Below are 17,531 nucleotides of genomic sequence, written 5' to 3'. Positions count from 1 at the left end.
GTAATATAAGGGTTATATATTTTTTTCTTTTATTAACCACTTGCCGCCAAATCATGTACCTGTACACCATTTGACTGCAGGTGGTTATACCGGTACAGTTTTTTAGAGCAGACGGTCGGCTTTCTTGTTATAACAACCGATGTGGCTAAGCAGCCACTCAGCGGTTATTACAAACACGTCCCCTCCCACTGCCTTCCATCATGACATCACTTCCGGATTACTGGAGTCTTAAAGGCGCCAGTTTTAAAAATAGAAAGTATTCAAAAAGACAGATCTTCGTTTTGAATACTTTCAAGCGCTATATATATAGATATATATATCTAGATAGAGATAGATAGATAGATAGATAGATAGATAGATAGATAGATAGATAGATAGATAGATAGATAGATAGATAGATAGATAGATAGATAGATAGATCTATATATATATATAAATTGACAATTAAAAAAAGTAAGTGACCCCGCTCCCCAAAATCTAGCGCGCAAAGGCGAATGCGTGCGTAGGTCCTGAAAGCACGCAAACCGCGATCGTCCCACACATGTGAGGTACCCCCGCAAACGTCAAATCATGAGCAGTGATTCTAGCACTAGACCTCCTCTGTACATCTAAAGTGGTAACCTGTAAAGGCTTTTAAAGCTTCGCCTATGGATAGTAAAATTACCGTCGTTTGTCGCTGTTGTGCGAGCGTGCGCAATTTTAAAGCATGCCATGTTTGGTATCTATTTACTCGGCATGACATCATCTTTTATATTTTATAAATAAAATGGGGATATGTATTGTTTTTTTTTGCATTAAAATTCAAAAAAGTGTATTTTTTAAAAAAAATTCCCACAACTGTGTTTGAAAAACCACTGTGCCAATACCATGTGATATAAAAAAATTGCAAAACCACCAATTTATTCTCTAGGACCTTTAAAAATATATATATAATGTTTGGGGTTCTAACCAATTTTCTAGCAAAATAAAACAGGTTTTCACATGTAAACAAAAAGTGCCAGAAAATGCCTGGTCTTCAACTGGTTAAGGTCTGGAGCAAAAAGTAACATTGTATTCATTTTTTTTTTTTTTGCTTTTTTAGTCAGGTAAATATACAATATTATAAGTGAAACTTTTATATTTACTACATCCACTTCAGTGAGCTCTAGGCTTCTTTTTGCAGTGGTATGAGGCTATTTGTTTTTCTGATAAAAAGCTTGTTGCTTACAGAGCCATAGAGAAGAACTTACATTTCTAATGTAGCCTAATAGGTTAGAGCAGTGGTCTTCAAAATGCAGCCTATAGGCCTGCTGAGGCCATTTGCTTGCAATTATCCAGCACTTGGACACCATTCCCACTGATACAAAGCACTATTCTTCCTAGTGACACCAATGATAAGGCACCATTCCTTCTACTGACACCAATGATAAGGCACCATTCCTTCTACTGACACCAATGCACCAATAATGAAGCACCATTCCTTCCACTGACACCAATGTTGGGGTATAATTCCTTCCACTGACACCAATAATAGGAAATAACTCCTACTGATATAAATGATAGAACACTATTCCTTTTGTTCTGGAAATGTGATAAATAGGCAATTCCTATCCTAATATTGATCAGTGATTCCAAATTTATAATAACAACTGCAGTAGGAAACAGACACAAAAGATACAGATAACTGTTCTGTTTATTGAAAGTTTTTTTATACACGTGATTATGTAGGTATCACATTAATATTGCAATTGTACTTATATGGTAACAAGGGGCGTAACATAGACAGGCTAATTCTAATCAGGACTTGAAAGAATGCAAACATATAATGAAAACATTATTAGTGCCGTGTGCACAATGAGTGCAGTGTGCAATACATAGACAAACATGCAAAATAGAATACAGTACAGAAATACATAATTTACAGTTTCCTTAACCTCCCTGGCGGTATGATTATTTCGGATTTTAGGTGCTGAAAGCAGTACAATTATTTTGCATAGAAATTTGGCGTTTTATATTGTAGATCTGTAATTCTTAACAATAACACACTTAAATCTGTCCACCAAGAGTCTAGTAGTTATCCCGGGTATGATGACGTTTGAAACACAAAATCATAAATTATAATATAATGAATAAATATAAATAATTAAAAAATATATATATAATAATCATAAAATAAATTTGCCCACGATTCACTATCGTTCAATTCTGCAAGTGTTCTAATTTACTATTGCTGTTTTCTAGCTGGTGTAAAGCCACTTTTGATGTAAAGGGACACTTTTTGGTTGCTATGGACAATCTCAAGTTTCCAGGCAGAAAGAACAGTATATATAATATAAAACTGCATGCAGGGCACTGGCCAAAGCACTGGGGACAAAAGGGATGTTAAATAATTTCATACAGTACTGTAATCTGTAAGATTACAGTACTGTATGTGTTACGATTTTTACATTTTTTTAATTTGCTGCCAGGCTCCGCCCCCATGCATCACGACGCTCGCAGGGAACAGAGCCTGGCACAGAGAGGCTTCGGAGGAGGACAGAGCCCACAGACAGCACGGGGGGACATAGCAGGATCCTGGGGACAAGGTAAGTATACCGCTCCAGCATCCTGCAATGCAATCCCGAGTGTAGCTCGGGGTTACCGCTAATGGTGCTGAAATTTAACCCCCGAGCCACACTCGGGAATACCGTCAGGGAGGTTAACACGTCCACTGAGGCAATATTCCTTAAACTAACACCAACGATGGGGCACTATTTCTAAAACCTACATCAATCATGGAGCATAATTCTTCCCACTGATATAAACGATGGAACACTATTCCTCCCACTGGCACCATAGATGGGGCACTATTTCTTCAACTGACACCAATAATGAGGAACTATTTTTCCCACTGGCACCAATGATGGGACACTATTCCTCCCACTGACACCATAAATGGGGCACTATTCCTTCCAATGACACCAATGATGGGGCACTGTCCCTTTCACTGATACCAACGAAGGGGCACTTATCCTCCAACTGACCACAGCCATTATATAATTTTTAATTATGGTTCTCTCACTGACCACCAAGCGTGAGGCATTGTTTGCTCCCACTGACATTGGGGCATTTTCTACTCCCACTGGCCACAGTCAAGCTCGCCTAAAATCTGAAGGACAGTAAACTGGTCCTTTGTTTGGAAAGGTGAAATCAGACATGAGGTCAGGCAGGAGGTCAGACATGAGATCAGGTAGGAGGTCAGACATGAGGTCAGGAATGAGGTCAGACATGAGATCAGGTAGGAGGTCAGACATGAGGTCAGGCATGAGGTCAGACATGAGATCAGGTAGGAGGTCAGACATGAGATCAAGTAGAAGGTCAGACATGAGGTCAGACATGGGATCAGGTAGGAGGTCAGACATGAGGTCAGGTAGAAGGTCAGACATGAGGTCAGGCATGAGGTCAGACATGAGATCAGGTAGGAGGTCAGACATGAGGTCAGGTAGGAGGTCAGACATGAGATCAAGTAGAAGGTCAGACATGAGGTCAGACATGAGATCAGGTAGGAGGTCAGACATGAGGTCAGGTAGAAGGTCAGACATGAGGTCAGGCATGAGGTCAGACATGAGATCAAGTAGAAGGTCAGACATGAGGTCAGACATGAGATCAGGTAGGAGGTCAGACGTGAGGTCAGCATGAGGTCATACATGAGATCAGGTAGGAGGTCAGACATGAGGTCAGGCATGAGGTCAGACATGAGATCAAGTAGAAGGTCAGACATGAGGTCAGACATGAGATCAGGTAGGAGGTCAGACATGAGGTCAGGTAGGAGGTCAGACATGAGGTCAGGCATGAGGTCAGACATGAGATCAAGTAGAAGGTCAGACATGAGGTCAGGCATGAGGTCAGACATGAGATCAGGTAGGAGGTCAGACATAAGGTCAGGCATGAGGTCAGACATGAGATCAGGTCGGAGTTCGGTCAGGTAGGAGGTCAGACATGAGGTCAGGCACGAGGTCAGGCAAGAGGTCAGACAGGAGGCCAGGGAGAGTAGCAAGCAAATTAGATCTGAAAACAGACAGAAGGTCTGGGCTGAGAGAAGGAAAAAATAGAATAAATGGGTATTTCAGGTCATAACACAAATCAATCAGAAACACATATTAGCCAAAAAAAACCTGAAAATATCGATCGGACACAGGCTGAATGTACTGAAGTCCATTTAAGGACTTCTGATTGAAGGTAGATGTGTGCTGTAGCATGACCTTACCTGCAGTGCTGAGTAATGACCAGCAGGTGGCAAACACTCAAGGCTTAACATTATAAAGAGGTCGTCTCAAAGGGAGAAGCTACTGCTGTGCATTTAGATAACGTAAAATGCTCTGGATAGTCAGCTTCATGGGTGCCCCATGTGATACATTTTTATTAGCAGAATATAGATATAAATATAAATAATGAAAAAATCTAAAACATTGGTATTAGTATATAAAAGATATTAAACTTTAAAAACATAAAAGCACAGGTCACCCAAAGACTGCTAATCACTTATCCATTGTGCAACTCCAGGCTAATAAAACTAAACCCCCATTTTGGTGTAGTTAGAAAGGCGCAATTATTTTGTGCTTTCATGACCTGTGGTAATTTGTGCTGTTATGAACTGAATGATGCAGATCAAAACCATTTTATTGCTATCCTTAGATAAGGTATGAACCAAATGTGTTTTAGATTTGGAAGAGTTAACAGTTAAAGATGTTCTATTTTCAGAAGTTCATCTTGTGCTGCTTGTGTTTACTGTCTGGTGCTGATGGTATTTGGAGTTTGGCACAGAAATTTTCCAACTGTATTATAGATACAGTGCTTTGAAAAAGTATTAATTTACATTTTTCACATTTTGTCATGTTACAACCAAAAATGTAAATGTATTTTATTGGGATTTTATGTGATGGACCAACACAAAGTGGCACATAATTGTGAAGTGGAAGAAAAATGATAAATGGTTTTCCAAATGTTTTACAAGTAAATATGTGAAAAGTGTGGGGTACATTTGTATTCAACCCCCCTGAATCAATACTTTGTAGAATCGCCTTTCTCTGCAATTACAGCTGCAAGTCTTTTTGGGGATGTCTCTACCAGCTTTACACATCTAGAGAGGGACAATTTTGCCCATTCTTCTTTGCAAAATATCTCAAGCTCTGTCAGATTGGATGGAGAGCGTCTGTGAACAGCAATTTTCAAGTCTTGTCACAGATTCTCAGTTGGATATAGGTCTGGACTTTGACTGGGCCATTCTAACACATGAATATGCTTTGATCTAAACCATTCCATTGTAGCTCTGGCTGTATGTTTAGGGTCATTGTCCTGCTGGAAGGTGAACCTCCACCCCAGTCTGAAGTCTTTTGCAGACTGTTTTGTTTTCTTCTAAGATTGCCCTGTATTTGTCTCCATCCATCTTCCCATCAACTCTGAGCAGCTTCCCTGTCCCTGCTGAAGAAAAGCATCCCCACAACATGATGCTGCCACCACCATGTTTCAAAGTGGGGATCGTTTGTTCAGGGTGATGTGCAGTGTTAGTTTTTCGCCACACATATCGTTTTGCTTTTAGGCCAAAAAGCTCAATTTTGGTCTCATCTGACCAGAGCACCTTCTTCCACATATTTGCTGTGTTCCCCACATGGCTTCTCGCAAACTGCAAACAGGACTTCTTATGTCTTACTTTCAACAATGTCTTTCTTCTTGCCACTCTTCCATAAAGGCCAGATTTGTGGAGAGCACGACTAATAGTTGTCCTGTGGACAGATTCTTTCACCTGAGCTGTGGATCTCTGCAGCTCCTCCAGAGTTACCATGGACCTCTTGGCTCTTCTCTGATGAATGCTCTCCTTGCCGGCCTGTCAGTTTAGGTGGACGGCCATGTCTTGGTAGGTTTGCAGTTGTGCCATACTCTTTCCATTTCCAGATGATGGATTGAACAGAGCTCCGTGAGATGTAAAAGCTTGGGATATTTTTTTATAACCTAACCCTGCTTTGAACTTCTCCACAACGTTATCCCTGACCTGTCTGGTGTGTTCCTTGGCCTTCATGATGCTGTTTGTTCACTAAGGTTCTCTGAAAAACCTCTGAGGGCTTCACAGAACAGCTGTATTTATACTGAGATTAAATTACACACAGGTGGTCTCTATTTACTAGATTTCAGTTAGGGGTATCAGAGTAAACGGGGCTGAATACAAATGCATACCCCACTTTTCAGATATTTATTTGTAAAAAAAAATTGAAAACCATTTATCATTTTCCTTCCACTTCACAATTATGTGCCACTTTGTGTTGGTCTATCACATAAAATCTCAATAAAATACATCTAAGTTTTTGGGTTGTAACATGACAAAATGTGGAAAATTTCAAGGGATATAAATACTTATTCAAGGTACTGTATTTGAAAAAACAATAAGCACTATTCATGTCAACGTGAACACCTAGCCAATGTAATATCAAAAAGAATTGCCCTCCTGTAAAAAAAAAAAAAAAAAAGGACCTTTGGGTGACCACTCCTTCCCCATAGAATCTTTTAGCTGGTAAATGGCGTAGGTGGCCAATGATCCTGAACTAAACCTTACATTTAAATAATAAATCTAGTGACACATACACTGTCCACCTTTGAATAGATGGTCAGATGACATCTCTAGTGGTTGCATCACTGAGGCTAACAGTGTAGATGTGGCTCTTTTATGGTACTTAAACTAAGAGCTATAAACCTGACAACAATAAACAATATCCTTAGTTAAAGCTGAAGTAAGCCACCCCATGTCGTGAGCTAATACAGATGACTTCATTCAAATGTTCTGGCATGTATTGGTTTAAATCAGGGGTCTCCAATCTTTCTAAACAAAGGATCAGGTTACTGTCTTTCAGACTTTAAGGGGGTCGAACTGTGGCCAATGGAAATAGAAAATGGCCAGGCATCAGTGTGAGAAGACAATTTCTCAAGGTTAATGGTTGGTGGGAGTTGAAAGATAACATAGCATCTGTAGTCAATAGGAGGGAGAATAGTTCCCCATCATTAGCATCAGCAGCCCCATCAGTGGTGTCAGTGGGAGGAACAGTGCCCCATCGTTGGTGTCAATGGAGGGAATTATGCCCCATCTTTGGTGTCAGTAGATGGAATAATGCCCCATCTTTGGATCCAGTGGATGGAATAATGCCCCATCATTGTTTTCAGTGAAGGGAATAATGCCCCATCATTGGTGTCAGTGGGAGGAATAGCTCCCCACTGGTGTCAATGGTGCCTCATCCTTGGTGTTAATGGAAAGAATAAGGGCTCATATCAATGAGGGGAACAGTGCTCTAAGGGGCAGATAAAGGCAAGCAAGGGGCCACATCCAGCCCACAGGCTGCAGTTTGGAGACCACTGGTTTAAATAATTCATATCATATATGGACACATTCCAGAAACTGGACAACACACTGGTGCTGCAGTTTTTGTCCAGCTCAGCCCAAATATTTCAAAGTTTTGGGTTGTTATTAAAATTCTGAATGAATGCACATATATATTCAGCGACTGCTCGTCTTTTTTATTTTTAGGTGCAGAAGAAGAATTATCGTCAGGAGAAGAAGAGAGCCACCAAACAGCTATTCAGCGCTCTCAAAGATCCAAGTGTGGTGATTGTGGCTGACTGGCTAAAGGTTAATTTATAGAACAAATTCCATATGACCTCTTGTAATCACCAACTTGTAACGGGCAAAAAGTCAAATTAGAAATCAGAAAGTTCACTGCATATTCCTCCCTTCCAGTGATGCCTCCTCAAGCTCCCGTATTACTGCTAACATCTTCACCTGGTCTTCTTCTGGGTTCAGCATTATTGGCCATCTTGATTGAAGGTCATTTGTCCCAGGCCCCAAGGCTTGCAATTCATTAAGGCGCCCAAGGCATGCTGAGATTGTACACTGAGCTGTGCGCTTTAATGGATGGAATTTTGTTGGTGGCCATGAGCAATGCTGACTTTTTCCTCTTTACTGGAAAAGTTGCAGCTAATGCTCAATCAATTGTGATGGACAATGGTGGTGTTGGGCTATTGGTGAGAGTAAGACCTGGTAGAACTAGTATTGCCCATCAGTTGCAAATAAAACCTTTACCTATTCAATTTGGTCATAATTTGAAAGGAAAACAAATGTATGACCATGTAAGTACCACTTCTTTGAATTGATTAAAAGTAATTATGGCAACGGTAGAGGAGGGCTTAAGAAGGGAGCTACAAGATTGGGGTGGAGATGCTTTGGACGTTAAAAGGCTAATATTGTTTGAAGACAAATGTGGAAAAGTGAGAACTTATCTGATTGGTGACTCAGGGTGGAATTAATGTAACATATCTGGTGCTCATCCAGAGGTCAGCCAGTTGGCTTGCTGAGAACAAGCTTGGAGGACAGCTACTTCTAAACTGTATCTTTAGCCAACACTTTTTTCTTTAGTCGGCTCCATCTAGTGGCCATAATGTGGTATTTTTTATCATTTAGTATTTCAGGAAAATCATGCATTATTGCCACTAGATGGAGCTGCTGATCATAGGAAATAAAAAAAAGACACAAAGCGATGATTATCTGTGACAGCTGTGCTAATGCTCGAGGCATTTGTACAGCAATCTTTTGGCTAAATAGACTTCCTAGATGTGATTGCTATTAGTCTAGGTTCACACGTATGAGTATTTGCGTGTGCATGTGGCGTGTAAGGCAGCCCATTCAATTCAATGGGCTGACCTACTCATGAGAAACACAGAGAAAGAAGTCCCCAACTTTTTTTTTTTTTTTAAATCACGCCACACTGAACCGCAAACTAAGAATTGGTGGCCTGTTAAAGAGTGGTGCAATAAAATTACCCATGTTCCCACAGTAATATGAACCAGGCCTCAGAGTGAAGTATTTATATGATTTTTGGGTTAGTATAATATTTACTGATAAAAAAGGTGCTGTAAGCAGCTAAAATCCTCATGGTCATTTTGGGGTCGTGGGTTGGGTGAATGGGGCCAAAAGACACTTTGTACATAACATAATGCATACAACTTTCTGACAGGTCTATTTTTTCTTTATTCTTTTTTTTTTAAGATTCGCGGATCACTGAAAAGCTGGACTAAACTGTGGTGCGTGTTAAAACCGGGACTGCTCCTGATTTATAAAACACCAAAGATTGGACAATGGGTGGGAACGTTACTCCTCCACTCCTGCGAGCTGATCGAACGACCCACCAAAAAAGATGGGTTCTGTTTTAAACTTTATCATCCTCTGGATCAGTCTATATGGGCAGTTAAGGTACATAAGGTGCAAAAAACGTTAAAACTCAACTGATGCTCGTACCCCTTCTAATGTAACAGAACTGGATGGTTTGTGTTTTTCAGGGTCCGAAAGGTGAGAATGTCGGGTCCATCACTCTACCTCTACCCAGCAGCCACTTAATATTCCGAGCAGCGTCTGAATCAGATGGTAAGACTGAAAATTACCATGGCAGAAAGTAAAACCATCCATTATCAGGAACAGGATCACCTGCTGGTGGCACTGTGCTTCCCAAAGTGGGAGATTTTAGTTCTGGTGTCCACCAGTAGGTGTCAGCCAGCAATTTCCAGTAGTCAGTCTCCACCTGATACTGGCTGCTGGGAGGGTATTTAGTTCTTCCTCTCCTAGTGCCTCTCATGTCAGTGTTTTGCTTTGCTGCCAGATAGTGCTAGCCCTTTTTTTTCCTTTTCCTGCTCTTGATCATGCTCTTTGCCTTGTGTCTGAACCCTGCTGCCTTGTTTCCACTCCCTCTTGTTCCTGATCCCAGTTTTGGTTTCCCCTTCCTATGTTCCCTGCACCTCCAGTTTTACCTTGCTTTTCTGTGTTCCCCATTTGTAAATATTGCATATAGTTAGTTCGCTAGTTAGGCTTTCTGTTTGTTAGGTTGTTTTGTTGGTATTTTTTCACTTGGCTTTTGATTCACTTATATCTTTATGTTTGCTGTTTGCTGGTGTTTGGATGGATATTGGTTTCACAGTGAATATAACTCATTTTAAACATGGTTTGGTCTCAGTTTCCTGAGTGTAGCTACGCAGATTTGACCATCTCTGCTGCTGATTCCTGACTCCATTTCTAGTAGTGTTGTAAGCAGACTTAGGGGTCTATTTATAAAAAATAATGCTGCAGGTAATCCTTGTAATGTGTCTAATATGTGTACTTCCTAAGATCATTAGCTCCATCTAGTGGCTATATAGTGGTATTTTCCTCTTTCCACCATTATGGCCATTAAATGAAGCTGACAATAAAAGGAAATGATCATATTAGACACAAAACAGGGATTATTTGCAACAGGTGTCTAAATGCTGAGGCATAAGTACAGTAAATTTTTTTTTATAAAAACGGGGAAAATAAAAATGTACTGTCACTAGCATTAACACAGCAGTTTTTGTTTTTCTGACCCCCCCCCCCGTAACAATGTTGTATCACTTGTTGATCCGACCAGTTGATCAGATATTTTTCCCCTTCTATTAACCACTTGCTTAATGGGCACTTAAACCCCCCTCCTGCCCAGACCAATTTTCAGCTTTCAGCGCTGACGCACTTTGAATGACAATTGCGCAGTCATACAACACTGTACCCAAATTAAATGTTTATAATTTTTTCCCTACAAATAAAGCTTTCTTTTGGTGGTATTTAATCACAGCTGGGATTTTTATTTTTTGCTAAACAAACAAAAAAAGATGGAAAATTTTGAAAAAAAAAAATCATGTTTCATAGTTTGTTATAAAATTTTGCAAACAGGTAATTTTTCTCCTTCATTGATATGCGCTGATGAGGCGGCACTGATGGGCACTGATGATGTGGCACTGATGGGCACTGGTAGGCTGCACTGATGGGCACAGATAGGCACATTTAAGGCGACATTGATAGGCACAGTTAAGGCGGCCCTAATAGGCACAGTTAAGGCGGCACTGATAGGCACAGATAAGGCGGCACTGATGGGGACAGAAAAGGTGGCACTGATGGGCACAGATAAGGCAGCACTGATGGCCACTGATGGGCCCTGATGGGTGGCACTGATGGGTGGTACGGATGGGTGGCACAGATGGATGGCACTAATTGGCACTGAGAGGTACCACTGATAGGTGGCACTGATGGGTGGCACTGATGGGCGGCACTGATGGGTGACACTGATGGGCGGCACTGATGGGCACTGGTAGGTGACACTGATGGGCTCTGGTATGTGGCACTGATGTGCAGCACTGTTGTTGAGGCACTGATTGTGGGCACTGATAGGTGGCACTGTGGGCACGGATGGGTGGCACTGTGGGCACTGATGGGTGGCACTGTGGGCACTGATGGGTGGCACTGATGGGTGGCACTGGTGGGCACTGGTAGGCGGCACTGCTTCCTATTGCTAGTTGGCACTGGCAGAGGGCACAGGTGGGCACTGAGGATCTGGTGGCGCTCGCTGTGATCAAGACTGATGTCCCTCTCACGGCCGCCGGTGGTCGTCTTTTTTTTCCTCCTCGTGCTGTCAGCGTGAGAAGAAAAAATAGCCGATTACCGGCTCTGTTGATGTCACATGATCAGCTGTCATTGGCTGACAGCTGATCATGTGGTAAGGGGTCAGGATCGACCCCCTACTCCGATCTGTGATCAGGCGAGTCTCATAGACTCGCTGATCACAGAGCGCGCCGCGCGCGCCCTGCAGGGGGCGCGCAGGCCGCTCGTGCACGGGACGACGTCAATGGACGTAGTCCCGGCAAAGCAGGTCCGCGCTGTAGCCGTCATTCGGCTATAGCGCGGCTCTCTAGTGGTTAAATAATACTGTGGATATTCAAGTAATGTATATGTATTGATATTTGAATGTACATTATTTATTTATTTATTTTTTAAGGGGGCTCGTCCGGGATGCAAAAATGAATACATTAGCCACTTTAATTTATTTTTGCACTTCCTGTAAAAAGGTGACAACGCTGCTTGTTCTGCAGTAAAATCACAGCAGTGTTGTCACCCTATGGACAGTCTTAGATGGACATGTCGGTTTTACATGAATGCAGTTGCCAATTATGGATTCCAGCTGTCAGAGCAGGGTATAACCTGATTGGTTTCTGGGTGTAAGTGACCATAGTGCAACTGGTACTTCAATACATTGATCCAATTACTATTTGATGTCATATGAAGAATTAAAATGACCACATTTTGCATTTCAGGGAGATGTTGGATGGATGCTCTTGAATTGGCTCTCCGCTGCTCCAGTTTATTCAAGATTAATTTGCCTAAACATGGAAAGGATGGTGAAGTTGTGTCGCCAACTGATTTACATCACACCGGACTTTATACGCTGCTCCAAGTGGCCACTGTTTCTGAGCAGGAACTCTTCCAGTAAGATTTCCAGTTAATTACAGTAAGATGTACTTAGTACGGCTGAACTCCAGGCAATTATAAAAGACACACTTTAATTAATTTCTGTATTCATTAATACATTATTAAATGTATTTTTAAATACAAGTAGAGGCCAATACAGTGCAAGGAGCATGCTGATTGTAGGGGAGAGCAGAGTGACAAAGAGATGAGATTATCAGTCTACTGCTTCACCTTTCACAGCTGTGCTGTGTGGCAGAGCTGTGTAAATCTTAGGACTGGATGGACAGAAATACGAATCCCCCTGGCAGGTAAAACAGCTTTCATTTATGTATTCCATCAGTGTATTTAGCTGCTTGCCTGGAGTTTACTTTAAACTTGAATTTTTCAGGTGTATTATTGAAGATTTAAAGACCGATTACATTTATGCAGTGTGGTAACACGTGGGGGGTTTACTAAAACTGGAGCGGTTCTAGAAACCAATCAGCTTCCAGGTTTTATTGTCAAAGCCTAACTGAACAAACTGAAGTTAGAAGCTGATTGGCTACAATGCACCTCTGTACAAGTTTCTGAGTGCTCCAGTTTTAGTAAATCCCCCAATATGTTTTTACCTGTGTGTTACCTTAAAGCATGACAGCACATGTAGCAAACGAAAGACACATACAGGAGAGATACAACAGCTGCACACCCCAGAACAAATTGTGTGATATGGGTAGGTTCCCCCAGGGGGGCTTTAAAACAGCAATACAAGCAATTCAGAAAGGAATTATATAAAAATATTTTATATGAAAACATGTAAGGTCAATGGCATGTTGCCGTATCAAAAAGTATAATCTGGTAGGGGATAACAACAACATTTCACATTTACAGAAAGCAAACACAAAATTACAGCATCGCATGTCATTGGTCTGTTGTGATGATGCCCCGACGCGTTTTGACCCATATGGTCTTCTTCAGGGGGCTGGTTTGCTATAAAGAGATATATTTAGTATCTCAAAAGAAGGGGTCATTCCAACATGTATTAAATGTTATATATATATATATATATATATATATATATATATATATACGATATAATTGCTTGTATTGCTATTTTAAAGCCCCCCTGGGGGAACCTTCCCATATTACATGACAGCACATGTATTCATGATGCCATTTTAAAAAATTTATTCAACAGGTTTTTGTATTGTTACATTTATTTGCTAATTCCCTCCAGCGTTCTCTAGAATTATTACATTGTATCTCTTGTTACATTGTATTTCCTATGCTCCTCAGCTCCATTTAGTGGCCATAATGCGGTATTTTACTACTGTCCATAGGAAAAAAGCATTTGTTCAGAAGAGATAACAGCCTAAACATTTGGGGTTTTTTTGCCCAATTTACACAAAACAAATATACATGCAAATCTGCAGCACAGATAGCTGTGCATATTTTTTATAGAGAACCTATCCTGTTCTAACACCCCTCACCTGGACAAGCAGTTAGGGGGGAAAGTGTAAACCTGGAAGACTTTCCAACCCTTCCTCAATTTACAGGAAACAAGTTTTTTTGTTTCCTGTATATACATCTGGGGGGGGGGGGGGGGTGCGGGTGACACCTGTTAAAAAAGACAAATGAAACACAAACAGCAATAAAATGTAGACAGGGGTTTAATCTTTTCTCACACTCTAAACTGCAAAAAAAATTCTGGTATCCAATCTACCTAAAATATCAATATTTTTAGGCTTGCTGAAATAATTCCGGAAAATGACGCTTTCTCTGACAAGTCTGAAAAAGATAACATAGAAGAATCAGAAAATGAGCACAGCAGGAAAACCAGCGAGAGCGACCAGTCTGAGCTACACGGAGAGATCTCATTGGACCGTGAAGGGACCACCTACATGGAGGAACTCTATGAGGAATTTGGGGAGGTACTATGGTGACTCTTTGTGTAGGTAAAGCAGAATTGAACCCATCAATTTAAAGGGTTCCTAAAACAGTTAAATTCAAGGCATGCTGAGAAAGCCAGCTGGACACCGATAGTTTTGGCTTCTGACAGCATTCATTGAAGTTTCTCAACCAGAGCCCCTATGGAATCCTAGGGTTCCTTCAAAGACTACAAGGGGTTTCTTAAAGAGGAGCTCCAGTCATTTTTGTGTTTATTAAAAGTCAGCAGCTACAAAAACTGTCCCAGGATCCCAGTGATGTACTCACCCAAGCCGTCCCTTCCCTCCATCTTTTGTCCCTGTTGACGACATCTCAACTGTGGGCACCCAGCTATGACAGCTTGAAGCTTCACAGCCGGGTGCCCACTGCTCATGTGCGAGCCACGCTACGTGTTGTGAATGGTCCCGCAGTCTTGTGCGACCTGTGACGTGTCCCAGAAGACTAACGGGAGGGAGGGGGAAAGGAGAACTTCTGGTCAAAACCAGGTACCCGCTTCCATCGCCCACCCCCCCCCCTCCCAAAATGTTTTTTTTCCATTTAAGGGGGGGAGAGGAGGCCTTAAAGCGGAACTTTCCCTTTTGGGTGGAGCTCTGCTTTAAGCAATGAGAAATTTCTGCCTTACAGATAAGTTCCCATTGACACCATTGATCTTTTTAGCTATCTGTAAGGGGATTATTTTTCCCAATAACCACAAGTGTAAGAAGCATTCTTCCTACTGACCATCACACTAATGTATCATGAGTTGTAGATATAGTCATTTTTAGCAGGGGTTCCCTGAGACCGGAAAGTTATCTAAAGGGTTCCTCTGTGTTGAAAAGGTTGAGAAAAGCCTCCACCACTAGGAGGTTTGGACACTCTTTAAATAAAAAGAAGCACAGCCTCATCTAGTGGCCATGCCCCTGCAACTAGAAGAACTATATTGCCAAACATTTTGGACATACCACTCCAAAACCATGGGCATTAATATGGAATTGTCATAGCTTTGTGGCTTCAACAACCTCCATTCTTGTGGGAAGGCTTTCTGCAAAAATTTGGATTGTGTCATTTTAGCCATAAAAAGCATTTGTGAAGTCAAGTTCTGGTGTTGGATGAGAAGACCTGGCCAATTCATCCCAAAGGTGTTCTGTAGGGTTGAAGTCAGGGCTTGGTGCAGACCATTCAAGTTCACATCAAACTCATCAAACCATGTCTTTATGGAGATGGCTTTGTACACAGTCATCCTCAAACTGTTACCACGAGGTTGAAGAAGCACAATTGTCTAAAATGTCTTTGGATGCTGTAGCATTAACAGTATCCTTCACTGGAAACACCTCAACTCCATTATTTGGAGGGGGGACCGAATACTTTTGGGCACTCAGTGTATCAGGTGGGTAACCAGTGTTCTGGTCAGATCTAAGCTCTCCTATGTTCTGTCTGTAGGTCGGAGAGGCTTCCCAGACAGAGACGGTGTCGGATGAAAACAAAAGTTTGATGTGGACTTTGCTTAAACAAATGAGACCGGGGATGGACTTGTCTAGAGTCGTGCTGCCAACCTTCATACTGGAGCCTCGCTCGTTCCTGAATAAATTATCCGATTATTACTACCATGCCGACATTCTGTCACAGTGAGTACTGTTTGGTGTTTTAATATCTGCAAAAGATGTGTCTAAGCTGCCTAGCAGCCCACTTACTTTATACAGTATATATCATGGTTTGTAAGTTGCTATAACGTTCATGCAAAGCAATCCATATACAGTGGAACCTTGGTTTACGAGTAACGCGGTTAACGAGCGTTTTGAAAGACGAGCAACTTTTTTCTTTTTTTAATTCTGATTCGGTTTGCGAGTGTTGTCTCGCAAAACGAGCAGAATTCAAGCTAATGGGGTGTGCAGGACCGCATTTGGCCAGAGGTGCGGGGGCGCAGGGGACACTCGGAGTGGTTCAGAGCCATTCGGAAATACTCGGAAATACTCGGAAACACTCAGAAATACTCTGTTTCCGAGGCTTTCCAAGGCTTTCTGAGCTGTCCCCGATTATTTCCAAGGCTCTCCGGCGCCCCCCCCCCCCCCACCTCTGGCCACATGCGGTATTGCATGTAATAGAAGTCAATGCGGAACAAATTATCTTTGTTTCCATTGACTTAATTGGGGAAACTCGCTTTGATATGCGAGTGATTTGGATTACAAGCATTCTCCTGGAACGGATTATGCTCATAATCCAAGATTCCACTGTACGCTTATTGGGTTTTTTATTTTTTTTTATTTTTTTTTTTTAGCAAATATATGTACACATTTTGGCCAAAATTTTGAAAAGAAATTATATTTTTTTTTAAAAAAATTGGGGACAAGTTTTATTGCAGAAAGTAAAAAAAAAATTCTTTTTTTCGTTTATATAATAAAAAATAAAAAACCCAGTGGTGATCAAATAACACCATAATCCAAGGTTCCACTGTATGCTTATTGGGTTTTTAATTTTTTTTTTTTTTTTGATATGTAGCAGAATACATTTTGGTCAAAATTTTGAAAAGAAATTATATAAATTTTTTGTTTAAATTGGGGACAAGTTTTATTGCAGAAAGTAAAAAAAAAATGTCTTTTTTTTTCGTTTATATAATAAAAAATAAAAAACCCAGTGGTGATCAAATAACACCCAAAGAGAGCTCTATTTGTGTGAAAAAAAAATGATATAAATTTCGTTTGGGTACAGTGTTGCATGACCGCGCTAGCACAGTGCTGAATAGCAAAAAATGGCCTGGTCATGAAGGGGGGGTAAAATCTTCCGGAGCTCAAGTGGTTAAGTCAGTGTAGTCAATGTGGGAACTTACAACAACCAACCAAAAAAAATTAGCATGAGCTATAAAGCAACAGAGAAACTTTTGTGACACCCAGCAGCTCATGATACATCCTAATGACCTGAGATCAGAGAAATGGTGTAGAGATGATAGATAGAACACTTTCCTTTATATTGTACAAAGAGAATTTTACATCGGATTGGCCGTTTGTATTTTCTTCTGTTGTCTTTGATATTCAGAAGTCCATCAAGAGATGAAAGGCTTCTATAATACATTCTCCTCGCATCATTTGAGACTGGCACGGATCATTATTTGTCGACCTTATAAAGACAGAACGTCGCCTGTGAAAGGTTCAGTCCATTAAAGGATGAGCCGTGAATATCCGAGGACTTCCTGCGTCCGCTATAGTCTGTTCAATTATTTCACCTTCGATGTCACTGTAACGCTTATGGGATGTGAGCGCGGTCCTCGCAAGATCAATACCGCCTTGAGACAAAACTTTGGCATAAAACAAATGACTAGGGATGAGCCGAACACACC

At 41.2% G+C, this 17,531-nt stretch overlaps 1 protein-coding gene across 3 annotated transcripts in view; it reads left to right on the top strand.

Annotated features, from left to right (window-relative positions):
• OSBPL5 (oxysterol binding protein like 5) overlaps positions 1–17,531 on the top strand; it is a 209,883-nt gene that overhangs the window by 129,254 nt on the left and 63,098 nt on the right. For all 3 annotated transcript variants that reach the window (XM_073604157.1, XM_073604155.1, XM_073604156.1), the window contains 6 exons: positions 7,529–7,630; positions 9,044–9,247; positions 9,334–9,418; positions 12,145–12,316; positions 14,019–14,205; positions 15,641–15,825. In XM_073604157.1, the coding sequence (XP_073460258.1) occupies positions 7,529–7,630; positions 9,044–9,247; positions 9,334–9,418; positions 12,145–12,316; positions 14,019–14,205; positions 15,641–15,825 (935 nt within the window). The remainder of the gene's footprint in view (positions 1–7,528; positions 7,631–9,043; positions 9,248–9,333; positions 9,419–12,144; positions 12,317–14,018; positions 14,206–15,640; positions 15,826–17,531) is intronic.

Source organism: Aquarana catesbeiana, linkage group LG11, assembly GCF_042186555.1.
Source record: "Aquarana catesbeiana isolate 2022-GZ linkage group LG11, ASM4218655v1, whole genome shotgun sequence".
Classification (NCBI taxonomy): Eukaryota; Metazoa; Chordata; class Amphibia; order Anura; family Ranidae; genus Aquarana; species Aquarana catesbeiana.
The sequence above is the reverse complement of the archived record's forward strand: the minus strand, read 5'-3'. Positions and strand labels throughout refer to the sequence as shown.